The 26,956-nt window shown below is 52.9% G+C and overlaps 1 protein-coding gene across 1 annotated transcript in view; it reads left to right on the top strand.

Annotated features, from left to right (window-relative positions):
• Positions 1–24,934, top strand: part of LOC119090140 (octopamine receptor 1) — a gene marked incomplete in the record, with an annotated part of 136,786 nt that extends 111,852 nt beyond the window's left edge. The window contains 3 exon segments of the mRNA XM_037212934.1: positions 18,440–18,566; positions 20,570–20,638; positions 24,135–24,934. Of these exon segments, the coding sequence (XP_037068829.1) occupies positions 18,440–18,566; positions 20,570–20,638; positions 24,135–24,187 (249 nt within the window).
• Between the last annotated feature and the right edge of the window lie 2,022 nt (positions 24,935–26,956).

Below are 26,956 nucleotides of genomic sequence, written 5' to 3'. Positions count from 1 at the left end.
ACAAAGTGGGTTGGAACTAGTCTCAAGACATTTATAAAAGAATCTGTCAAGGGAAACGTTTGTCCTTATAGCTTAAGTTAATGTTCCTAAATTACTTTTCGATCGCGAACCAGCTACTTAATTTGCCAGACATCGACTTTTGGGATATGTTATGTCATGGTATGGAGTCACAGCCACTAACTTAATCGAATTTCACCCAATTTCATGCAGCTTGATTTAAAGTCGTCCGTTACCATCCATCAGAACAAAAGACTTTGACGTGCGTAGCGATATCATAAGACATTATCACATCCTGAGCGTCCGTGTTTCTTTGCTTCCGTCATATGTGCGTTTTGTTATACATGCGTCATGCCAATCATGCGTTCGTTATATCTGTTGACTTCACGGGTTTCTGGAGACATGACAGCTGCACTGACGCTGGCGCTAGCAGTGGCATAAAGCACGAGGCTGCAGGAGTCTAGTAGACATTTTAATCTACTCGACACTTGCCGCCAGTTGCCTCACCGTGTATGGCATCTCCTCAGACGCGAGACACAATGCATGATGATTGCAACTGTACCAGGCCTGCTAGTTGCTGTACAACCACCAAGACAACTTGTGTCACGCGGAACTAACAAAACGACAACAGATGCGGGCGTTATCAGTCGGTATCATTGTTTATAAGTTTTAACCCTGCTTTGAGTCGGTTTATTACACCGCGCAATAACATACACGTATACGATAACGCTTTACTACACTAAGTACACACGTAAGGCTACACCTCCTGTTTTGAAATGCTTCGCCTGTGCGTGGTATCATCGTTATGGGCCGTTATATGTGGTTTAGGTGAAATGATTTGGTGTTATTGAATGAAATGGTGTATTTAAATTATATGCCCGGTTTTAGATGGCTATGGGTTTCTAATCAAGATTCGATTAATATAAAAATGATATCAGCATTGATGGGCCCTTAAGCCCGTCTAGTCAACTTCGGCCAATTCAGCCAAACAAGCCCGTCATTCATTGTCATCCATTTTCACCAGTTATTAAGATCCGGCAGGTCTAGAAATGTTTGGCGAGCCTATAACTTGGTGTTGGCTCCACTAGCGTCAGCATTAAAGTGACTGAAGCAATCAGCATTCATCGAAAAAAGCTGGCGATTCGAAGCAAACCTTATTGATAACAAATCGTGGAATTTCTTGATCCTATATCTGATCTGAATCGAACTCAACATTGTGTGGAGGGCTCAATTGTTCAAATCGTAGGATTGCTCGAAACTGATCATTGATCGAACAAGAAGCATGCAAATATAAAACGCAATACAGCTCAAGCTCCAAAAGCGCGTTTCCGTTTCTGAAGCTGCTTGAACCTGCGACCAGTGGTTGCAAAAATCCGACATTCCAGCAGGCGTGACAGCCAGACTGTGCCGGGGCGTCAGGTTCTCCGGCAAGCGATAACTCTCCAACCACTAGATCGAAGTTTCATGCGATATTCAAGTCGCTGAATAATTGCGAGTTGCTGCGGGGTTTGTAGTTTTATCTGCCGCGAAATGCCGCGGCGGGCAGTTGGTAGCAGCAAAAACCACACTCCGTCTGTCGGCCGGGTGGATGGCGCTGGCAATTGAGAATTGCCCGGCAAAAAAAAGCGAATTAGGCCGTCCGCAACCACGTCCGGTGCGCCAATAAAGCACTAACGACTCTCTGACGAGTTGCATGTTTGCCAAGTCCTCCAGAAAATGTTCGCCTAACGGCTGAGTTCCGCACCGCTGGCTGAAGCTCAGACAATACGCGCGCGGTCTCCCCGCCGCTGCCCCTCTCAGGCATTTTCAACCTCCCTGCACGACGTCTGCCGTGGTGCTCATGCACGGCAGCTTCAGACAGCGGTATCCGACCGGAGACAGCATTAGACAGCGGCAGTACAGCGGTACCCGGCCACAGACGGCATCAGATAGCGGCAGTACAGGGATACCCGGCCGCAGATAGCATCAGACAGCAATAGTACATAGGTACCCGGTCGCAGACAGCATCAGGCAGCAGCAGTACAGCGGCACCCGGCCGCAGACAGCATCAGACAGCAGCGGTACAGCGTACCCGGCCGCAGATAGCATCAGACAGCAGCGGTACAGTGGTACCCGGCCGCAGACAGCATCAGACAGCAGCAGTACAGCAGTACCCGGCCGCAGACAGCATCAGACAGCAGCAGTACAGCGGTACCCGGCCGCAGACAGCATCAGACAGCAGCAGTACAGTGGTACCCGGCCGCAGATAGCATCAGATAGCAGCAGTACAGCGGTATTCGGCCCGCAGACAGCATCAGACAGCAGCAGTACAGCTGGTACCCGGCCGCAGACAGCATCAGGCAGCAGCAGTACAGCGGTACCCGGCCACAACGGCATCAGACAGTAGCAGTACAGCGGCACCCGACCACAGACCAGCATCAGACAGCAGCAGTACAGCGGTACCCGGCCGCAGACAGCAGCAGTACAGCGGTACCCGGCCGCTAACGCTCGCAACGTGCACTTCAGGACTCTGTTGGCCCCGTCAATAGCGTGGGCTCTGAGGCGGCGCAGCGTCGTTGTCTATCGCAGGCGGGTGTTCTTGGAGTGGACGCGCCTCGCCATAGTGCAGGGCGTCCATTATCAGAATTAAATCGATTTGGCGGCACTTGGGCAATTTACCGTGGACACCTGTAGTTGCCAGCAATCGGTTCCAGACCATGTCCAGCAATCGGTTCCGACTATGTGGCGTGCTTGTTCGGCATTCATCGGTCGATACGAGCGTGTGCAACCAGCATCAAGAGCCGAACAGAAACTGGGCTTCGTTCTTGCATAATGGAAATGCATGCCAATCAAAGCAGATGCAAAATCGTAGAAGCCGTCACATTATCGCCAGAAATTGAAACTAACCGAGGCCGCTCCCGACAAACACAAGCTCGTATGGACCGCGGTGGAAGAGCGGAATGCGCAGTTCCGATCGTCTGATGGTGGCGTGCCCGACGCCCGTAAGGAGAGCGTTTGTTCCGGCGTTACCCTCGCTTCAGGATGATTTTTACGGTGCGGCTCGGCGCCGTCGCCTTCGTTGTGGTTGATGGTGCCATGCACTCAACTATCGGAGCCGCGGCGAGTCGCAGAGTTTCTGAACAAAGGCGGCGTTCGCGTGAGTGGAGCCTCCAGCCAACAGCGCATTTTGCTGCTGCGTCAAGTGTAAAAAGCTTTGAAAAGTCCCTTCCTCTTGTTCATGGATTCCGTTAATTTTCGTACATTTCACTCAATCTTTGCGGATTGTTTCAGTATCATATGGCTGCACGGATCAGTAACAGTGCCATGTATAGCCGGCAGCTTAGAGTGCTGCCATATGCTCAGTGTCCATCCATAACCGGCTGTCAAACTACAGGTAGATGTGTTGCACTTCGTGACATTTATGCCATGTTGCCAGCATACCTGAAATCATGTGAGGATGTCAAATGCATGCAGTATGGCTAAGTTAATTGAACTGGTCGAAATACAGAACCCACAAAAATACGGCATGACAATATAATACGGTCCACAAACCAATCAAAGCCGTGCTCCTTCAGCAGGTGGTAAGCGACAGAGCCGGCGGCGTCCGGCGGCATCAGTTCTGGCCCATATACGGGCGGCAGGCCTCGTCCTTGCCGCCCTCCTCGTTGCGTCAGCCGGTCTCGGCTCCGTCTTCCCAGCGAGGTCGCGACCTCGCAGACCCTGCGGGCGTTTGGAGCCCGCGTTCCGGCGGTGCAGGGTCGGGGTGTCGACGCCATCGGTCAATACGAGCGCTGCCCGGCAGCGCGTGACGCGTGACCGAGCCCCCCTCCCCCTCCCCCCCCTCTCTGTAGGAGGATCGTACACCGCTTGGAAGGTCAGCTCATCGTGATCGGTGGCGTGTGAGAGTGAAGGAAAAGCCGGATTTGACGTCGTCGTGCTTGGCTTGGTGGCGATTATCACATGACTAGGGTGATTTCTGTCCGTCTCGACCGACATTCTCCCTGTTGGGGAACGCCTGCATGCTAAGACGGCTGATCTTGGAGCTCCCCTTTTACAGAAGAGCATGAACTCAGAAAACACGCAACGCGAATATGCAGAAAGCATGTAGACGCTGCATTGAATGGTGTTGAGTGCAGCCGATGGGCTGAATCATTCATGGAACACCCTCCGTAATTCACAGTACGTGTCATACTTTTACAATAGTTTCTGTGCGATTTGCAGCATCCTTGAAAAGTTAATAACATATCACGTGTACAACTTGCTAATGGCGTGTCCTGTTTCAGCATTCATAAGTACATCAGCATGACCCGCCCGTTCAGCCGCTTCATGACGCGCCAGAAGATCGTCGGCCTGATCGCCGCCGCCTGGCTGTGGAGCATCCTCTACAACCTGACCCCGCAGTTGGGGCTAACACACACAGGTAATGGTTAGCCCGACCCTGAAGGCAGCCTGAGCGACCATGCTGGTGTTGAAAGTCCGTGCGTGGTTTTACATTCAGTTTGCTTTTTAGTCGCCTATTCGCCTATTCGCCTAACGTTTGTTTTAGGCGTGGGTTTGTATGCACAAAAGAGTTGAAATATGTGAATGATCGCAGCACAGTTTAAAAAAGTGTTGACGCCGAGCATATCTGTGTTGCTGGCTGCTGGAGGCAAATGTCGAATCAGATATCAGCTTCTTGCTGGATTTGGCGCTACGGTGGAACACAATATTGCCTTATCTAGCGCTGTATGATTGGATGTCAGACCGCGGAGACGCCATTCCAGGCTATCGCTCGCGCCAATTTCCCTCACTTGTGGGGATCAGGCTGTCTCACTTCGTTATGTAGCCTGGGGTTGTTTCCTGCAGCCTGCAACAGCGGCGGGGCCCATTCCTACTGCAACGCCACGACATAGAACACGTTGGTTTCGGACTGAACTGACTCACCGACAGACAGAGACTACTAATCTGCATCATCTGAATCATGCCGATGAAGCCAGCATGTCACAACACGATCCCTACTCATCCTAGTTAGCTCATTGATAGTCTGGCATGCACGAGGTCGGCGGAGATTTGCCTTCCGCAGCTGTATCCAAAGACAGCAATGGTCTGTTGTGTTTGCATAACAAATAGGTGGACTGTTTGACCTCGTGCGCAAGTGTTTGACACAGTGTACTTGCAACGGGATCGTCGTGTCCGGCAGTTTACAAGAAAGGCACGACGCAGTGCGGTCCCGAAATTCCACTCAACGTCAAACAGAAGCTCCACAGCGCCATCAACAGCCTCGTCAACTTCTACCTGCCACTGGCCGTCATGATCTTCTGCTACGCCCGGATCTTCCAGGAGATCAGGGCCCACTTGGGCAGGTCAGTTCTGCAGACTTAAAGGTCGAGTGGCAATCGCTTCTACACACACAGGGTATTGTAGGACTTAAAGGTCGAGTGGCAGTCGCTTCCACACACACAGCGTGTTGTCTCCACATGATGCGCAGTTACTCACCTCGTTGTCATGGCGGGACTGGTGAATGCTCAGTTCGTGGGACTCGACCCCAGGGTTGGTGACCCTGAACCCGATGCTCTGTTGCCTGCCCCGCTTCCGCTCCAGAGGTCTGTCCGCGAATCTTGCTGGATTCTCCCACCGGTCTCGGCTCCTGGTATTCTGCCACATCACACCATCCGCTGCACCTGATCAGATGGAGATCATCTGTTTGAAATGCGCTTTGTCTCGCACATCCAAACAGCAGGCACGACCTTTTACCCCAGAGGGGCGTGTTCCTCGAAGCGTTGGCTCCCGCAGGGTTTCAAAACCAGGGTTTGTGCAATGCGTTCACTAAACCTGCTGGTCTCCCTCTCACGTCAACCGTTATGGAAAATGCGATGCTTGTTCCAGTTTACTGGTCGGCTTTATTCGAGCCACATGCCATAACAGCAATAGTTCCACCGCTGTTTCCACTAGTGACCGTATGCCTTCAGGCATCTACATACGGCCAGGTCCGTGCAGATAGTCCCTCGACGTATGGAAGAACGCCGGATTTGCGGCCGCATCGCTTATCATTGTCAATTCCTTCATTAACGGTGCCTGACATTGTGCTCCCCTGAGACAACTTATCTGTTTTCCTCGTCTTGTGAATTGCGTCCTTTTGAGATGTCACTCGGAGGCACGCTGAAATGAGATGGTCTGACATTTTTCGAGAAACCGGCTTTACTTCTTCAGAGGCCAGAACGGCATCATAGCGTCGTTTTTTAGCAGGCTTTCATTCAAGGCTGATCCTTAAGGTGAAGCGGGCAATCCCTAAGGCAAAACTGCGCCTCAAATTCCTCCCGATCCCAAAGAAATCCCCTAGCAGAACGAGATGTGATACTGATGCAATGGTAGCCAAAGCCCTAAGATGAACACAATTGGCACGTTAAGGTGGAATGGCGAGAGAAATCATGGTAAAACGTTTTTTTCCCGTTTGCGGGCGGGTGAGCCCGAAACACGTGTCTGCAGTGGGAGCGACATAATCGGTCCTGCATGACATAACCCAACTCAAAGGAAATGTTCCGCCTTTCTGTGCTATGTTTAACTGATGTCGCCAGGCCGTCGTTCACAGAGAGATTTTCATGACCATTAAGACCTAAATAACTGCTACGTAGGTCCTCATTTAGACCGTGAACGCTCCAGCTCGTGAGCTACAAGGCGACTAGTTCACGATGCATTTCCTGAGCGAAATGTCACACAACATAACGTGAACAGGATATCACAAACAGGAGCGACAGAGGCCGGAAAGCGTGCCGCGGGCTGATGGATGGCATACGTGGCGTGGACCTCAACGACCGCGCGCGATCGCAACCTGCGTGGAATTATTGCAGCTTGCGCTGCACAAAGCTGACAATCAGCAGGAAGGGGCGACCACCCACAGACTGCGCCCATGTACTATTGTTGACCACATGTGTCAAATAGCACAATTGGACCGAATCTTTTGTTCAGCAGCCTGTTCACATTTCGAGCTCTTTTTACTGAAGTGGATAATAAAAAAACCGTTCTGTCATTTGGTTTATTTTGCACAAGCTACTGCGCTGTTTACTTTAAGCACTTTGGCAGAGGTCATCGGAAACTTGACATGACCCTGACTGTAGCTGGCTCTTACATAACCTGACCGTCGTCGGGAACTTAAGATGACCCCGACCGTAGCTGACCCTGACCTAAGCGTCATCCGAAATTCGTCATGACCATGACCGTAGCTCACCCTGACCTGGGAAACTTGACATGACCATGACCTTAGCTGACCCCGACCTAAGCGTCATCGGGAATTTGGCGTGACCATGACCGTAGCTCACCCTGACCTGGGAAACTTGACATGACCATGACTGTAGCTGACCCTGACCTAAGCGTCATCGGGAATTTGGCGTGACCATGACCGTAGCTCACCCTGACCTGGGAAACTTGACATGACCATGACTGTAGCTGACCCTGACCTGACCGTCGTCGGGAACTTGACATGACCATGACTGTAGCTGATCGACTACTTGATCCATTGCTTTCAGTCATTGCTTTGACATTTGAAATGTCAGCAATGACGTCACAGGTCACGCATAGCACCCCTTTTAGATCACACACATGTCCGAGTGACTTAAGAGCCTCCAGACACCCGTGATGTAATCTACACAGCTTCGCAACCAGAGCCTGATGAATGATCGTATTCTTGCATAACCTTGATTTTCAACATTGCACCAAGATATTAGCAAAGTTCGAAGGCCAGCGTCAGGTCAGCGTAAGGGCGCGTCAGTTTTGGCACTGGTCAACCTTATCTAACATGATCATTGTGCTCCCTCGTGGAGATAAGAGCTGGAAATCGTTGTTGTGGGAATATGTCAGTGACATTATTTTTAGTTACGCTTAGCATACCTTTGTCATACCTTTGCCATACCTTTGCGGTATGAGCACATCAAATCGGTTCGGTTCATCACTTTAACAACTTGATCTCAAACTTAATCTCACCTGGCCTCTGATGGTGACCTGATGTTGCCGCCTGTGTTCTGACTGGCCGTGACTGGCAGACGGTCAAACCAATTAATAAACTATGTCCAATGCATCTGAACAATACAGAAAATTGCGAATTTCTGCATGTAGAGCTCACAGTCACCCGACGAGCCCTCATCGTGACGCGATGAATGTCTGAGAATCGGGATCGATGCACGCTCTCAGAACGTGATGTGCCTCGTCCGCGCTTTACAACCTAACAGCTAATTAAGCCCGCTAGCACCGGCAATATCGCTGGGATTGCGTGGGTGAAATCAATGGCGGTCTGGCGGTGCGTCGCCAGCGGCGCGAAAAGCGCGAATGGAACACAAGAGCACTGTCCACAGGCCGGGAAATGACGTCTAATCATCTCGCCATTACCGCTAGCGGCACCGTGCAACAAATGGCTCCGTAATAGCGACCATTTGTCGGGCCCCTCACGCAAATGGGGGGCGCAGCCTTGGCGGCACGCGCTGAGTGGCGTGTTTGGAGAACGACCGGATGCGCCCGTTGAGCTGTTTTGCCAACGCGCGCCTTCGCGAGGAAATGGCTTACTCTCCGGGAGGAAGGAACGCCGCCAGAGAGCAGCTGTCCTTTCAGGAGCGTGGGCAGTAACGCCACCGGTGGAGAGACGCCCACAGAGGCGCCGCCTTCCAATCTACCTTTGGTGCAACCGTGCTCTTTGGTGGTGCTGAATAAATGACGAGTTGTCGATCAGGTGACGTCCAGGAATGGTACGGTGACTGATTGAAGGCTGCCGTGGCCTCCTCGCTCCGTTTGGAACCGTCTTATGCATCCATAGAAAGCGTGATCATTATGGTTATGGGAGTTCGTAGTCACGCCTTGCTTGATAAATCTTCTCGGGCTTGTCACGTAATCGATTTAAAAGGAGCCTCCGTTGTAGAGAAGGGAACACAACAGCCCAGTCCATCCCTCACAAATGAATGCCAGCGATCTAAGAGCTATTAAGCTGCTTTGGTTCTTGGTGAGGTTCTGAGTCAGTATGAGTAATGAGCTTACCTAACGGCCAACCGTTTCTAAATTAGATGCATGGGAAATTGCAACACACACTGCTCGCTCTTTTCACATGTTTTTTTCGCCAGGAGTTTCCTGTTCCCGCTGTAATATTTGTGAAGGTTCTGGCCTGAACAATGGTCAGTGGGAAGCGGCCGGTATATGGCAGCACTTGCATAATGGCAACCATTCAGTATATGGTGTTTCATCCCGAGACAAAGCGTAAAGGTATGTACCTAGGGCTAGGCGTTCTTCTCCTGTTGGGACTGAAAGAGGTTTTCTTAAATTAAAAAGCTTCTAGTCGTTCCGGGTAAAAGTGGCATCAGAAAACCGTACGATAATTGTGATCAGCGTTAATGAGATCAGATGATATTTGAAATATTCCAGGTAGTCCAAAGAAACAAACCGTTTTCATTTATTGATACTCTGCCATGTGAGGTGAGTGTAAGGTTTTGCTTGTCGTGCGAGTGTATGAAGGCGAATTCTTTCATCGCGTGTCCACCACCTACCACGAAGAAGTTATGATTGGTACCGCACATCGTGACTATACGCCTTGTAGTTGTGTGGCGTGAATTGCCACGACCTGTATACAAAGGATACTAAATCTTGGGCGGAACCTTTTCAACCTCAGACACGCTTGCTTTATATGGACGTGCTTTATTATAGCGATCGTGCCTTTCCAATAAAGTTTCGGAACTTTGTGGTGCCCGGAGCAAGTCACAATTGATCGGCCCAGAAAGCGACTTTATTGCCACAGCAGACGCCGAACGATGAAAATGTTGTGGCAACCATGCTGTTCTTTGTTCATCTGACGGCCCGATATACGCCTGACGTATAAAGCACATCCGAAACGTACCGCTCTGAGGTATTGGCCCCTTGTTGTTCCAAGCTTATACCAAACTTGGTAGGCATTTTGCAGCGCTGGGAGCAACGGCAAAAGAAAAAGGTGTAAAGCCCATGAAGATGAAGCAAGCTCCTATGTACCTGTTTGACCCCAAAACGGTTTGCCACCGCACCCAGTCTCTTAAGCGTCTTCGAGTTCTCGCAAGATGGCAGCGAGGGGTGCCGGTAGTGTAGTGGTTAGCGCGTCTGCGTTGGCTACTGCGCGTCTGGGATACCAGAGCTACGGGGTTCGATTTCCCGCGGTCCCCACCCTTCCTGCCAGGGTGAGAGGCAGGCAACGCCGTATGGCCTCAGCAGCTGAGTGCGTCGTAAAGCCCCAATCACACACACACACACACACACACACACACACACACACACACACACACACACACACACACACACACACACACACACACACACACACACACACACCACACACACACACACACACACACACACACACACACACACACACACACACACACACACACACACACACACAACACACACAACACACCCACACACACACACAAGATGGCAGCGAGACAGCTTGACGTTAAGGTTGTGTCCACTGTATGTCCTTGCCCTGCTACACGCTCCCACACTGACCCTGCTGGGGTGTATCTCTCTCGCCCAGCAGCGCGAGCCAACCCGCCCCCGCCGCCAATGACGCGGTCACCCGTCGCCGTGTTCGTCGGCAGGATGCGCGAGAACTCGAACATGGCGGAGCGGAGCAGCGTGCTGCAGCAGCAGCGGATTGCCTTCACCCCTGTTCCTGGTGCTGGCCTGCTTCCTGCTCTGTGCATCGCCCCGTACATCGTCTATCTCCAACGGGCTGGTTATGGCCCTCGACAAGGACGCCGTGCCGCTCATACTCAACCCATAGTGAGTGGTGCCCTCCGCTGTCGATGCACCATGCCGCTCATACACAACCCCATAGTTAGTGCCCCCACCGCCGTCAGCATAACCGTGCACTCATACTCAACCCCATAGTGGTGGCGCCTCTGCCGTCAGCACACGTACCGCTCATACTCAACCCATAGTGAGTGGCGCCTCTGCCGTCAGCACACCGTACCGCTCATACTCAACCCCATGGTGAGGGCCCTCCGCTGTCAGCGTACCGTGCCGCTCATACTCAACCCCCATAGTGAGTGGCGCCCTCCGCTGTCAGCACACCGTACCGCTCATACTCAACCCCATAGTGAGTGGCGCTCCGCTGTCAGCACACCGTAATCCGGCTCCTACCTCAACCCCATAGTGAGTGGCCCTCCGCTGTCAGCATACCGTGCCGCTCATACTCAACCCCATAGTGAGTGGCGCCTCCGCTGTCAGCCGCTCATACTCAACCCCATAGTGAGTGGCGCCTCCGGTGTCAGCATACCGTGCCGCTCCGTGTACCGTGTACCGTGTACCATGTACCGTGTACCATGCCGCTCATACTCAACCCCATAGTGAGTGGCGCCTCCGCCGTCAGCATATCGTGCCGCTCATACTCAGCCCCATAGTGAGTGGCGCCTCCGCCGTCAGCACACCGTGCTGCTCATACTTAACCCCATAGTGAGTGGCGCCTCCGCCGTCAGCATACCGTGCTGCTCATACTTAACCCCATAGTGAGTGGCGCCTCCGCCGTCAGCATACCGCGCCGCTCATACTTAACCCCATAGTGAGTGGCGCATCAGCCGTCAGCATACCGCGCCGCTCATACTCAACCCCATAGTGAGTGGCGCCTCCACCGTCAGCATATCGTGCCGCTCATACTCAGCCCCATAGTGAGTGGCGCCTCCGCCGTCAGCACACCCGTGCTGCTCATACTTAACCCCATAGTGAGTGGCGCCTCCGCCGTCAGCATACAGTGCTGCTCATACTTAACCCCATAGTGAGTGGTGCCTCAGCCGTCAGCATACCGTGCTGCTCATACTTAACCCCATAGTGAGTGGCGCCTCAGCCGTCGTCAGCATACCGCGCCGCTCATACTCAACCCCATAGTGAGTGGCGCCTCCGCCGTCAGCATACCGTGCTGCTCATACTTAACCCCATAGTGAGTGGCGCCTCCGCCGTCAGCATACCGCGCCGCTCATACTTAACCCCATAGTGGAGTGGCGCATCAGCCGTCAGCATACCGCGCCGCTCATACTCAACCCCATAGTGAGTGCGCCTCCACCGTCAGCATATCGTGCCGCTCATACTCAGCCCATAGTGAGTGGCGCCTCCGCCGTCAGCACACACCGTGCTGTTCATACTTAACCCCATAGTGAGTGGTGCCTCAGCCGTCAGCATACCGTGCTGCTCATACTTAACCCCATAGTGAGTGGCGCCTCAGCCGTCAGCATACCGCGCCGCTCATACTCAACCCATAGTGAGTGGCGCCTCCGCCGTCAGCATATCGTGCCGCTCCTACTTAACCCATAGTGAGTGGCGCCTCAGCCGTCAGCATACCGCGCCCCTCATACTCAACCCATAGTGAGTGGCGCATCGCAGGCAGAATACCGTGGCGTTCTTACTCAACCACAGGGGCGTGCGCAGGATTTTCAGTCAGGAGAGGGCTCATTTTGATTTGATTTGATTTGATGATTAAAAGAACATTGGAAAACTGTAGCTCTCCGCAGCCGCGTGCAATTTTTTGCTTGCCGCAAACGGTGTCGTGTGCTTTCGATCTTCTTAATTTTCCGTGTCTGCATAGAACTTTTAATTGCCAGCATTCACGTGCACATGAGTGAATGCCACAAGTTTGTTAAGGAGGGTGGTGTGCATATGCCCCGGGGTTACCGTGCACATAGGTTCCTGCTCAACCCCGCAGTGAGACATATGACTCTATGTCACTGAACGTCGGCAGACCTAAGGATATATTTAACTTCATTGTAGATTATGTGCCCTGTTGCGAGGCTCCGGTGGTGCGGCGCAGGGAGTCGGCGTTGGGGTGCGGGGAGTCGGGTATTGGGGTGCGGGGAGTCGGGTGTGGGGGTGCGGGGAGTCGGGTATTGGGGTGCAGGGGAGTCGGGTATTGGGGTGCGGGGAGTCGGGTATTGGGGTGCAGGGAGTCGGCGTTGGGGTGCGGGGAGTCGGGTATCGGGGTGAGGAGATTCGGGTGGCGCGCAGAGCCAGGATTAGGAGTGAGGGGAGCGGACCGCTGAGGCGCGGGGCCCGTGCCGGGACCCCGGCCTCGGGGGCAAGGCGTCCCCGGAGCTGCGCCGCGTTCGTGACGGCCGAGGTGGGCGGGTTATCGCCGCCAGCCTGGGCTCAGGCTGGACGACCTCCGCCCGAGCTCGCGTGCTGCTCCGAGACAGAGTCCACCTGTGGGCAGCTCTGCAGCAGCGGTTGTTGTCTTTGGACACGACCCGGAGGGAAGAGGGGATCGGAAGATAAGACCTGATAAGATCGGAGATGGACCACAGCCGGTGTTGCCGTTTCGAACAACGGAACACAGAGATGGCCTGTTGTTGGTTACTCACGTGGAAACGGCTTGCGTGCCAGTGAATGATCTAAGTCAGGGACGTGGCGTAAATTCTGGAATGTTTTACTATTCGAATATGGTTTGCTTACCATACTGCAATTGACATTTTCTGTTTGTCGCGAATGTCACGGCGAGCAGACGCATTAGTCACGTGGTTCCTTTAATAGTGAAATGCCTTAATGGGCGAAAGTATCAGACTCACGTTGCTCAGTGCAAGCCTCGCGACATGTGGATCAAGGCCCGTGTTGAAAGGGTGACATGTTGCAATGGGGCAGATGAAGTCGGCGGTTTGCACACTCAAGTCTGGTCTTAAAGTTTTCTGACGGTTCTAGCAGCAAAATGTGCCGCACGTGATCCAGCACTGCCCAGCTTAAACATTACAGCACTCATAAGGCTTAACGTTATCAGCAGCTTACCGTGTGACGATAATGTGATTTTTCTGGCTTTCGCCAGGCCCCGATGTGGAGAGACATTCCGGGTAATTCTGCCTGACAGCGACATCTAGCGCCACCAAGCGGAGGGAATCACCTTACAGCGTTTGACGTCAGCGCGAGCCGATGACCGATGAGCCAATAAAAGAATGCACCTAGGATTATACACCGCGCCGCTGAGGGGAGCGCGAGCGTGACAACGGGCTGGTCGGGAGTGGAAGACAACGCGCGCACTGCTGAGCGTTTCGATGTCATCCTAATGGAGTGCCCGGCGGGCCGCTGGCAGGCTCTCTCTCCCTCCCACTCCCTCTCCCTCCCACCGCCCCGTCTGGCAGGCGCGCCGGGACCGCCGGCGGCGATTAGGGGCAGCGCACCGCGGTCCGCGGCGTTCGTGGCGCGGCGCGTCTCCGGCGGCGACCGACAGCGCCTGACATTGCGTGCGTCACGCGCGGGTGCGGGTCCGACCCCGAGGTCCGGCTCCGTCAGAGTCTCTGGTTGGTGCGGCTTTGCATGACGAGCTGTTGACTGCGGGGCAGAGGATGCCCTCTGTCCTGTGTGTGTCTGCACGTGCGAGTCGATGGCTCGCTCGAAGGTTTAATTAGTCGAGTTATAGTATCGAGTGCGCGGCTGATTTATGGCGCTGGCCGGAGCTAACATCAAATTATCGGAAGTCGAAGTCAGCCAGTTTACTTGAAGTTATAAAACATTTGATCCCATCGTAATTCGAATCGCGTTACTTGTCACCATCTAAGTTTTCACTGAACGCCGTAGTATTTGGCCGCTGCGGTTTTGTTGCCTCGGAAATACACCTTCGCTTAGCTGGTCGATTCTAACACATTTACGGCCATTCGGAAGCTCTCCTTAATTCCCATCCAGTATTTGATGTCCATCTTTTAAAGAACGGAATCAAGTGTGCAAATAAGAAGATCGCACGGAATTTTTACATTTGTGTCACTGCAAATTGCTTTGATGGCATGACGACACTGATAATTTGATGGAGTTTGTGCTAATCCGGCTGCTGCAAGCTAGTAAAGTCTGCTAGTCCAACATTAAGTCCCACTGGTCGGGTTATTTCGGTCCCACCTGCGGCTGGAACTATGGGTGGTTGCTAGGGCCGGAAGCTGCTCGTTTTCCTCGCGGAACATTTTGCCAGCCCTCCTAAGATACCCGCAGGTTGCGACAAACAAAGGCGCCTTTGTTCTATGTGTCGCGCGCGGCGCCGTCCGCCCGTGCGCTTTCCTTGTAGGCTGTTGTTGACAGAGGAGCAGCAGGTCAGCTGTTTGGGAACTCTTGCTGACCTGTTCAGACGTGTTTGTCTGAGGGCGTTAGCTGTTCGAAAACAGCTAGCTTGTGCTTTGTTTTTCGTAAAATGAACGAAAGATTCTCATTCCAAGCACAGTTTTTGAACCCAGCAAGTCATAAGCACCGGAAATAGGAGTTTACCACCGCTGCATTGGGTCTTGAGGGTTAACTCTGTAGGTCAGGAAGTCCTGATGCTGAAAGCATCACCGTGTGTTTTCTTTCTCGTATGGGGCTTGTGTTGTGTCGTTAGACGGACGCTCGCGGGATTATTACAGGCGGGAGAAGATTTTTGGAAAAACAACCGACAATTGAATGCAATTTGCCCAAAACTTGCTTCAAAGTTAACTTAGATTTTACGGAAGACCCGACTCCTTCAATGGGAAGCTTCAGGAGGTACGTGAAGATAGCCTGAGTTGGGATGAATGTAACTGTTCTGGTCGTGGGTAGAACTTTCTTTCCATCAGGGACTCAGGTCCCCCCGCCCTTCCTCTCCCCGTCCGCCCCTTTCCATCGCTAGGGTTCTGCACCTTAACATGGCGCCTATTGGTGTTATTTATAAAGAGTTGACTGAAAACGCCACTTAATCAAGAGCCAATGGTTACATTTTGTTTTGTGTTTTACTATGAACGTAAATTGGCCAAGCAACGAACGTTCGCAGACCATCAATTGCAGAATTCAACCATTGGCTTAGAAAAAAACATTCTTTACTTAACAGCAATATCGACAGTAACAGAATACCCTCCGACATTTCGAAGCTAAATCCTATTGATTAAACTCAATCAAGACCCCCATGATTTTGGAAAGGCACCAGTTATGTTTCCGTTGCAGGCGTTCTGATGGTTGTGCCGAAAATAAACATAAGTTAATGTGGACATGAGTACTGATGTCTACCAGCCATTTCTAGAGACTGTCGTTCTGCTTAAGGGGCATAGATATGGTACGCTGATAATGTCTGTAATTATTTCCTGACCGGCGACTAAGAGAGCGCCTAAGCGATAATAATTAGTTGTAACCACTGTGATCTCACCGCGTTGATGCTTTCACATAAGGTGCGTTGTAAATCTGCGTTCCAGTTGTAAACTTGCACCAGGATAAGAAAGACTCCTCCGTTTCTGCTTCTTTCCACGACAAGCACAGAGCGCAGCTGGCCTCTATTATCATACCAAGGGAGAAAATGCCGCAACAGTTGGCCCTCCCCTCGCACCAGGCGGCGGATCCCTGGCCACAAGGGCTCTCGCTCCACTGGCCTGCGGACCCAACACTCCGGTGGGAGCAATATGAAGTCGAGCCATAACGTATGGAAGGTGGCTGGGTCAGGAGGCGCGTTCGGCCGCCGCCGGGCGACGCGTTCTGTGAGCCGCTCGGCGCGGGCCGCCCCAGATTGCTCTGGATCGGCCGCCCAAGGTCGCGGGGTCGACCGGCGGCGCAGTGCCTTGATGTCCCGCTTAGTGGACGTCATAAAGTTATGAGAGAGTGAGGCAAACCAACTCGGCCAATAAACCGCTCCCATCCTGCGGCTCGCCGGCGGTCAGCCTCCCGTTACGGCCGCCTGCTCCGCGCGTGAATCGCCACTTGGTTAGCCGTGCAAACGGCTCCTTTCTTCGGCGTCGGCACGGCACACGAGCTGAGGAGCAGTGGCTGCCTCAGCGCCCGGGCTGACCCCGCGGGAAGACCTGAAGCCTGCCACACGTCCGGCACCTCTCCAGCGCCCAGCCGTGGCAATCCGATGTCAAAGGGAGCAAACACTTACCTGATCGATGCAGTGGCGTTTGTTCAGGCCGCGGGCAGCCGGCCACGGTGGCCACCCAATCAAGCTCTGGTCAGTCTCGGCCGTCTGAGAGGTGGACTGTGGTCGAGTGCTGACGCCTGGGGCCAGGGTGGGGTCGAACTGGGGGCAGAGCTGGGATCCGACCTGGAGAAGGGCTGGCGATTGATCTGGGGCAGGGCTGGGTCCAACCTGGGTGCAGAGCTGGGGACCAGTTCCCGTGCGAGGGCGAAGAAGGCGACGGCTGCTTGCTTTCCCGATGCCGTGCGTTTCCCTCTTGTACGCGCTGCCTCGTGTTTGTTACGAAAGTCGTTGGCGGATGGCGATTTTTGCGGGCAGTATGCGGCCCGCAAAATGATCTCGTCCTAAATGGCAGCAAGAAGGTTCTAATTATTATCGACTGAACATATATACTCTGTCAGAACTGCGTTGAATGTGGCTCGCGTTAGGAGCACAGCGAGCTCGCCTGAGCTAGTAAGCTCAGGAGCCATGCCATAGAACGCTGCAACTGCTCTGCCCAAGTCACCGAGCGTGTTCAGTGCTCCGGCAAAATGGGAGCACATCGCCGCGCGGGATATGTTGCAACATGCCTGATGCGTCGGCTCCTGATGATGCAACATGCCTGATGCGTCGGCTCCTGACGATGCAACATGCCTGATGTGTCGGCTTCTGATGATGCAAAATGCCTGCTGTGTCGGCTCCTGATGATGCAACATGCCTGCTGTGTCGGCTCCTGATGATGCAACATGCCTGCTGTGTCGGCTCCTGATGATGCACCATGCCTGCTATGTCGGCTCCTGATGATGCAACATGACTGATGTGTCGGCGCCTGATGATGCAACATGACTGATGCATCAGCTTCTGATGAGGCAATATGACTGATGCGTCGGCACCTGATGATGCAACATGCCTGACGCGTCGGCTCCTGATGATGCAACATCCCTGATGCGTCGGCTCCTGACGATGCAACATGCCTGACGCGTCGGCTCCCGTCTGAATAACCCACGCACTTCGTCACTTGTCTGATGCCCTAATTTCTATACGCGTGCAGGAAGGCCGTTAACAACGATACGCGTAACAGTGCCCACAGTATTACCTGCGTTTGGAACAGGATGCTCATTGCGATCTGTAGAGATATGCAACTCTCGTCCAGACTCCGTCTGAGGATGTGCTTTACAGACATAGGCCTTGGGATAGGGTGTGCTCAGTGTCCTAGTGACGCCTCCGCACGGAGCACTGCCTGGGCCCTCCAGTGTGACCTTTCTGTGACTTTTCAGTGTGACTGCTTCGGTGACCTTCCAGTGTGACCGCTTTGGTGACCTTTCAGTGGGACGGCTTCTGTGACGTTTCAGTGTGGCCGCTATGGTGACCTTTTAGTGTGACCGCTTCTGTGGCCTTCCAGTGTGACCGCTTCGGTGACCTTCCAGTGGTACGGCTTCTGTGACGTTTCAGTGTGACCGCTTTGGTGACCTTTCAGTGTGACCGTTTCGGTGACCTTCCAGTGTGACCGCTCCTGTGCCCTTCCAGTGTGACCGCTTTGGTGACCTTTCAGTCTGACTGCTTCGGTGACCTTTCAGTGTGACCGCGTCTGTGACCTTTCAGTGTGACCGTTTTTGTGACACTGCCACGGTTTCTCAGGCCTACTGGTGTGTATATTTGAACTCAGCTCTCAATCCGGTCATATACGGCGCCCGAAGCTCGTCGTTTCGGCAGAGCTACAAGGATATACTCCTCGGAACAAAACGAATGAAGATCTCCACCCTTGGTAAGTACATCGTTCTGGCTAGCTATGCTCTTTTCATCTCGTTTCCACTTTGTGATTTCTTTCGACAGAAATTTCATACAAGCAACAAACGTGGGTTTAACCGGTGCGCACTTTTGGTGATGTGTGAAGGTACAATTATCTGGTCCAGACCGAGTTGGCCAGCTTGCACGTTACGGAAAAGTAAGAATAGTCACTAAAAACAATGTCACGCCACAAAATGCTTTAACTGGTGTCGCCGAAAAGGGAAGTAGACACTGAGTAGCTTAAGCGTTATGTCGTGGGTGTTCATAAAAACTGGTCTAATTCTGCCTACTTACCGACCGATTAATTGGTTTCTGTTCTGCGTGCTGCATTAAGTGCTGCGGTCTGTCTGCTCCGGTGATGCCCTTGTGAAATGTTACGAGAACATAACGGCGAACAGTCGAATTATCATTCAGCCACACGGTTATCTTAGGACGAGCACGTGGCACGTCTGCACGCGGCGGCATCCCTCAAGCAGCCGCCGCAGGCGCGGAGGGTGGCTCCGTTTACCAGGCCCGGGGCCTGCTGGGCTGCCACCCGCCGACCAAATAAACCCGGCTCGTGTGAGGCTGCTGCTGCAGACAGCTCACCTGCCGCCGACGACGATTCCTGGGCTCGGGCCTAAGCATTCTCATCGGCTCTCTCGGTCGTCCGCCCGGAAATAGCGCCAGGTGTGCCGGCGGCCGGTGTTGTGCGGTCGTTGCCACGCTGCCATCGCAGCCATCGCGCCATTGCGTGCAGCCATCGCGATGAAGTTAAGAGTCGCCGAGAAATTCCAAAGAGGGCCTTTAATTATTGAGATTGGTCATCAGAAGCTGTCGCTGTATATCTGTCCGGGCTAGCTGACTTTGACTTGCACGCCTTGAAACATGCAATTAGACCGGGGCCCTGCATAAACTTCCGTTAACTGCTCCAGCCAGATCTCCCCCCCCCCCCCCCACCGCCTTTCACGTGCCGCCTCATTGCGTGATGGCGCGGTGTGCGTGGCGTGACTCGCGTGCGGCGCGACGACCAGCGTGCCGGCGAGGGTGGTCTCGGGGTGTCGGCACCGTTCGTGGGACAACGCCGTCGCACCCGAAATGCCAGCCACGGGACTGTCTCGGGGCTTTCGGACGTAATTTGGTTCGCAGAAGCTGACAGCTGGCCGTGGATCCAGGCCGTGGGTCGAGTTAGAGGGAGCGCCGCACAGCTCGAAAGCGGCGGTCAGCGAAAGCATGCTATAATTCTAACAAAAAAGCATTTTGCTAAACCAAGTTGCAAAAATTGCTCCGTATGTTTCCGATACCTGTCGCATCTCTCCTGTCAGAGGCCTTCGTTTTGCGCTCTAGTAACTCTTCCTAGTTTTTGCATGATGACAGGCTCAACACATGTTTTATATCATACCATCAACGATACGTGATACAGCAAAACACTGATGGCCGAATACAGGTCGCAAAAATGGCATTGTTTCAGTCTGCTTGAAGCCGTTGAGATTGCAGGCTGCGTTTTGCAACCATAATTATCTTTTCGTTCCAGAAAAATAAAAATTGCCGATTCGTTTTCCTTGTGTAAAATTGTTCAGTTACGAAACTGCACGGGAGTGCTTTGTTAGCTCCGATGCATCTGACCTGCAAGCCTGAGTGAAAACTGTGAATTTTTACCCGGTAGGTTGCTCACAACGCTGAGACAGCACACTCCACAATTTCCAGCCGCTTGCAGGCACGTTGACGGCGTGATGCCTGTTGTGTGTTCCCGTGCTGGGACGCTGCCCACCGAGAGGGCGCCAACCCTGCCACGATTCTCACACACAGCTTCGGAGAGCAGCGACTGCCCTGTCGCCCGCGACACCAGCGGCCGGGCGATAAATCCGACACCGGCTGCCGGCTATGAAGTCCTCCCGGCAATGTAAACTACCGTGACTAACGGCGGGCCTGGAAGGCGCCCCCCCCCCCCCTCGTGCTGCCGCCAGCCGCCTTGTGACTCGCTCCCCGGTCTGTCCGCAGGGAGTATGCGGAGCGTGGGCAGCACCCGCCTGTACAGCCACCGCGTCAGCCTGCCGGCCAACTCGCCCTGTGAGTGACACCGCGCACTGACACTTGTAACACGCCTGGCACTCGTGTGACACGCCGCCATCGGCCACAAGAGCGGTCGAATGGGCGCCGCGTCGCTCGGAAGTCGCGCTGGCATTAAGTGACTGAAAGGTCACGTGACACAGCATCAGCTGTTCGATGAGCGAATCACCGAGCTGTGCGGCTGATATATATTCTGTGCGGATATGAGCCGTAGTTTGGCGGGCGGCCCTCCTGATTACGTTGCCCATCTGGTCGTGCAGTCCGTCACGCCCCGCCGCTATCTTGACAGCTAGAGTTAATCGCACTTGGGAACGGCATTGACAAATGGGAGCCCGGTCCTCCCTTCTCTCTCTCTCTCTTTCTCTCTCTCTCTCTCTCTCTTCTCTCTCTCTCTCTACTCTCTCTCTCTTCTCTCTCTCTCTCTCTCTCTCTCTCTCTCTCTCTCTCTCTCTCTCTCTCTCTCTCTCTCTCTTCTCTCTCTCTCTCTCTCTCTCTCTCTCTCTCTCTCTCTCTCTCCTCTCTCTCTCTCTCTCTCTCTCTCTCTCTCTCTCTCCTCTCTCTCTCTCTTCAGTCTCTCTCTCTCTCTCTCTCTCTCTCTCTCTCTCTCTCTCTCTCTCTCTCTCTCTCTCTCTCTCTCTCTCTCTCTCTCTCTCTCTCTCTCTCTCTCTCTCCCTCTCTCTTTCTCTTTCTCTCACTCTCACTCGTCATTTTCGGCCACTCTAAGTGGTGTTCAGTTTCTCAAAGCTTCATTTTCTTCCTGGCACGCACGCTCTGACTCGACCCTGCGACGCCTCCACGTCGACGTGTGAATCTGCAGCTGTTGCCCCTGCGCAGATGCGTTGTAGCAGTTCGTCACGGAACAGTCATTAACTGGGACCTTGGAGCTGGATGAAAGGAGGTGGTGACGTCGTGTAATCGTGTAATGTAATGTTATCACCGGAGGACGCTTGTTGCCGCCTGCCGTTACAGAACACATCGCAGCCACTGCCAGCAATCAGACATGCCAAAGCTAATCTTCGCGATTCCTGAAAAAAACGGTAGCCATAGTGGATCAGCAGACTCGCCGATTATGAACAACAGACACGGCTGCAGGGACAACATTTTTTTGGAGCAGGAGATAGCCCCCTGAACACCTTCAACGCAAGTTAACGTAATCTATCATCCGCTGCAGTTGGGTAAGAACTGCGTTCTTACCCCTAAGAACTGCGTTCTCCTCTGCCAATGCAACGCAATGAACCGTCGACTATTGCGTCCGCTTTGGGACTTTTGTGTCACTCCGTACACTCTCGTTGAAGGTGGCCTGAACAGCGACACAGTTCCCTCGTATCGGTGACGGATCGGTTGCATTTTTCCGCCATGTGTGTTCCTTTTGCCCAATCCACAGCAATCCGCAATAGATCACCGTTTAAGTCAACATCGGATCAACGATTGTTGACACTAACATGAGTGCGCGCCTTTGGCATGTGTGCTGGTGCCATGTGACTAACGCTTTTGCTTGCTTCCTGGCAACACCAGACACTGTGGAAACAAAGGCACTCGATGACACCCGAATTTGAGGTAAGTGGAAATCCTTGTCCTCGTCTGAGATGCATTTTCGCTTGCGTCCCCCGCGACGTGGCCTGATGCCCCAAATTTTATAAATGGGCGCGCTCACACCTTAAAAGTCATTTGATCCTGAAGAAATGAAGGTTAAAGAGTCTACGCATATTGACCGGGAAATACTTCTGCGGGGCTCCCGACGCAAGGAAATGAATCATACTTCGCGGCGGGCGTCACCAGCGTGACTTTGTTGCCGACGGTGCCGACCCGTCGCTCGCGGGGCACAGCGCGCCAAAGCAACGAGCCGCCTACGCGCAGGCGGCGGCCCGCCGGCGGCGAACCGGGCAGCCGACGGCCGTATCGCGCCCTGGGACCGCCGGTGAGGTCCCAGGACCGCAGTCCCGGGCTGAGGAAGCCACGCAGACAGGCCAGGCGCGTCGGGCGGGCGGGAAGCAGCAGCGGGAGGGCGCGGCCCGGGGGAGGCCGCCATCGGAGCTGGCCAATAGCCAGGCGGCTGGGGCCGGGGGTGGCGCTAAGGCTGGGGCTTAGGCTGGGGCAGACTGTGGCTGGAGCTGGAGCTGGAGCTTAACGTCCCCGGTCCTCAGCGCCACCAGACATCGAGCACTTCGCGGTGACGAATTGGCCGTTCTAACCAGGCGCCGTTTGGCGTTTGGGCTCGCGTGAGGAAGAATCGTTTCGAAATCGGTCGACACACGTGCAGTTGCTGTAAAGCGTTTTGCAGCAGTGCAATAGCCCAGGGTTGTTATGAAACGCATAATCTTGTTCTCGCTATGAAAGGAATTTGAAGTTATCGTGGCTTGGCTTGACATATCCTAACCGACGATCTTGATTTTGGAAACGGAAATATGAGAGGGCTGCACTCCTGTCTTGGAGCTTAGGAAATAAGCGTCCCACCAAACAAATGTTTCTTGATTCCACACCCCCTATCCCCCCCCCCCCTCAGAAAAAGAGTGCACGGAATGCCGTGACTGCGCTGTTGTAAAGAAGGCATCAATTCGCTTTCTGCCAAGAGCTTCACTTTAATGGGAACCTTGCAAATACGTCATGAAGCTCAAGCTACTGAATGGCATAGCGATGATGCAAGGGCGTTTGAACTGTCAGCACATCGGTAAATTCCAAAAATCATCCCACACGAACTTTGGCAACATGATCCTCTTGAGAGGCGTAAGCACACAGTGCTCTCTCGAGGCGCGTATGCCCTCTCCCCTCATGCCAGGTATATGGCATGTATTAAGATGTCTCGGAATGAATGTCGGCAGCCCAAAATTCCAGAAAGACACTTGAAAATAAGGAGATAGAGACCGAACAAAGTTGTGTGAAGACACGCCACCACCGGCGCTGAACCTAGTTTTCAAGTAAAAAAGCCTGTTTGGCTTGTTGCAGATGCTGCGACATTAAACCGGCATTCAGCTCGCCGTTTGGCCTGCGTTCTTATCGGCATTCAGCTTGCTGTCTGGCCTACGCTCTTACCGGCATTCAGCTCCGTGCCTGGCCAGCACTGGTGCTGAGATACACAATCGAAGGTGATCATGCTGCCGCCAGCAACGTGCGTTCCCGATGGTGTACAGCTCGAGAGAGATACTGTATGTTTCTACCTTTAGTGCCTGGGATCGGGTGAAGGCCGTTTTTGTGTCCGTGCTTCGTGTCTTAGTCTTGCGCTAACAATCGGTTAAGTTCCGCGCACGTGACCGCCTCGCCCCACATCTCGCAGCTGCGCGGATCGATCTCTGCGCCTACTCCGTCCTCGAGCCACATTGGTGCGGACAGATCGCGTTGCGTTCACTGTTATCCGGTACAGAGATTGCCTTTCGCCAGCGCCGATGTCGTTGAGTCACGGCGCGCTCTGGGCACAAAGACGACACCGACAGAGAACGTGGCGCTCCGAACCCCGTCCGCAGTTTGACCCGTTCGCTGACGGTGGCTTCTCGGTTTCCAGTTCGTCAGATGTCCGGTTTCCTGACGCCGGCCCCGGCACAGCTCTCGCGCTGACAGGCGGGCGTGCTGCGGAGCACCGGCGCGCCTGCCCCAGGCCAGCTCAGAAGCCACAGCCATCAACGCGCCGACAACATGACGCCATCAGTTGGTCGCAATCTGATGCCACTTGGTTTGCGGCACGTGGATGGCTTTGTAGTTCACAGTATATTATGTAAAAGGTGTTGCTTGGCCATAATGTAAACGCTTGCGAGCGTTTCTCCGCAGTAATGTTTTAGATGTTGGTTGTTTAGTGTGCGTGTACAGTTTGTAAAAAACGATGAAAATACAGTCTACATCCCTTACTTCAGTATCACTGCCTGGTTTCCGTGTCGCTTTTGACGTGTTGGTATTGTTGCGGCTGCAGTGTCCATAAGAAATCCCAATGTTGTGGTGGATGGCGAGATTTCGCGCCCGTTCATATCCCGCGGCACGTTAAGTGAAGCGTTAGCATCTTCATGTGTGTCACGTCTGCTGTACTCTTAAGTCATCTGAGCGCTGCTAGTCATCGATCTCAGCTCGCTGCTTGAGTCGAAATGTCGTGCCAGAGCGGATTTATGTTGTGCTAGGTGTCAGCCTGTCAGCCAGGGTTGGGCGCCAACTGCATCGGTGTAGTCTCATTGACCTTAAGATTTTCTCATGCAGAATCACGAAGATCTTACCTGGAGGGTACATCTAGGACTGTTGTTATCAATGACGTCATAAGTCGTTAGGTGGTCAACGCCAAGCGTACCAGCAGATGGCCATTTCCCATATGTCACCCCTGTGGATTGCTAATAAAATTCCAGCTCGCACGTTCGCGTCGCTTTGGTCGTTGCGCGAGACATCCCAGGGAACATAAAGTTTTTTATTTATTTCGCTACGAATTCAACTCAAAGCGGCAGCCCCTCAAAAGACCACTTTCACGAGTGTCCACGTCCTTATAGTAATCACTCCAGTGTTTCCTCTCCACGGTCCACTAGGCATGCCTGCAGCAGGCTCCATTGAAGTATAGTGCTCAGCTGAGGTGTCACCTCTTGCTCACTCGTCGTGGCCTGAACGATGTCCACGGCACTCTGCACGGGGTAAAAAAGCGCACAAAGACAGCGAGGGTTTTAGCAGAACCGCGCATCAACTCAAGTCGCCAAGCGGACCAGATATGTAAATATGGATTTAAATAGATATGTATATACATGCATATTCATTCACTTATTTATTTATTTATTTATTATGTAACTTAAAAATAGGTTTCCTGGAAAATGGTTCGCCGTTTTTTATGTGGAGTGGTCGTGATATTCTCCGCGCCCGATCCATCTGAGTCATGCCTTGGGGTACGTAAAGCTGGCTGCACGCGCAAACCATCCCACACACATCCATGAATTGATACGAAGACGGCTGCTAAGGAAGTGAGAATGGTCTCCACAGTAACCTACGAGCGTAGGAACAGAAATGATGCACAGTTTAGTGACAACAGGGTCGTGCGTCCAGAGACGAGAGGAACAACTGGAGCGTGTCATGGCCGAGAGGTCTAAAGCTGCGCTGGCAAGGACGCTAACACGTCGGATACATATGTCGTGTACAATGTCGCAAACAGGGTTGTAGTTTCCTATTCACTTGGTGAGGGGGCTTCTGCCCCCACCCCTCGCAACTTTGTGAAGAAAGTTTGCCAAAATTGGGGAAAACCTGCTTGCTGGCATATAGGTAGGTTGGGTAATTTTTCATTGTCCATTCTCCCCTTACCTTGTCCTTTGAAACTACGCCCCTGGCCGCAAACCTCCAGAAGTTTTTCTGTCTAAATGAAGGTTTTTCAAGTATGGAGTTCTTACGGTGGCAATAATCGTCCTTCAGTATAATAGGAGACGCTGGTTAACACGCGCTCGGGTGGGGGGTTCAAATTGCCTCCCGAAGGTTTTTCCAAAATAGTTTCTGAACGGCGCGGCGTAGCCGCGCCAAATTTTGCATAGCTGTAGACAATTGAATAGTAGATCGTTTGACCTAAAAATTTAGATGTACCTTGTAAGGTCGCTGACCTATGGCAGGTCAAAGTCAAGGCCGTGGTTTCAGCGAAGGCAATTTCTAGGGAATCGTTCAATCTGATGCAACAACGGAGTGTTTGACGAAGCCATAGATCTCTGAGATGTTTTCTTAGTCAACACAAATATTGAATGTGGAAATTCCGTTGACCTAAGGTTAGGTATGAAGGTAAGACCAGGGTCAAAACCAACCTAATTTATTACTCTAGGACTTGCTGTATGGGATAGTTTCTGGTGCTCATTTCGAATTTATTAACAACAGGAACCGCGTTATACATATTCCATTGATTTCTTAGAGCTCAGAGCAGGTCATTAACCTAAGATGACCCGGGTTGACATTTTGTTTTCAGGGACACACTGCCTAGCGTAATCTTTGTCGCTTATTCAAATGCAAAACTCAGAGCAGTCTTGTATGATTTTGGTCATCATGGCCTTCAACAGGTCAAAAAAGGTTCACTGACCTCAAATGGGCTTGCAACCTTTTGCTTAGAAACAATTGCCCAGGTTCTGGGGGCACTTCGAGGACCAACCTGGAATTTGACCTTGTTTGACCTCATTTGACCTGAAGGTTATAACCTAGAAAGCTCAAACTTTGACCTAAGTGAGTTCACGTACACATCAGGACACCCTGTAAATTTGGTGTCTCTAGCTTTTTTAGTTCCCGAGATTTCCGGGGCGTCAAATTGACCCCCACTGACCCCGCCTCCCCCCCCCCCCCTGTCACCGATTTTGATATTCAAGCTGTAATTATGTTCACGAGTGCCCGGCCCCCATG

Source organism: Pollicipes pollicipes, unplaced genomic scaffold, assembly GCF_011947565.3.
Source record: "Pollicipes pollicipes isolate AB1234 unplaced genomic scaffold, Ppol_2.1 Scaffold_3087;HRSCAF=3621_pilon_pilon_pilon, whole genome shotgun sequence".
NCBI lineage: Eukaryota > Metazoa > Arthropoda > Thecostraca > Pollicipedomorpha > Pollicipedidae > Pollicipes > Pollicipes pollicipes.
Note: the sequence above shows the minus strand (reverse complement) of the source record. Positions and strands in the feature narration are given on the sequence as shown.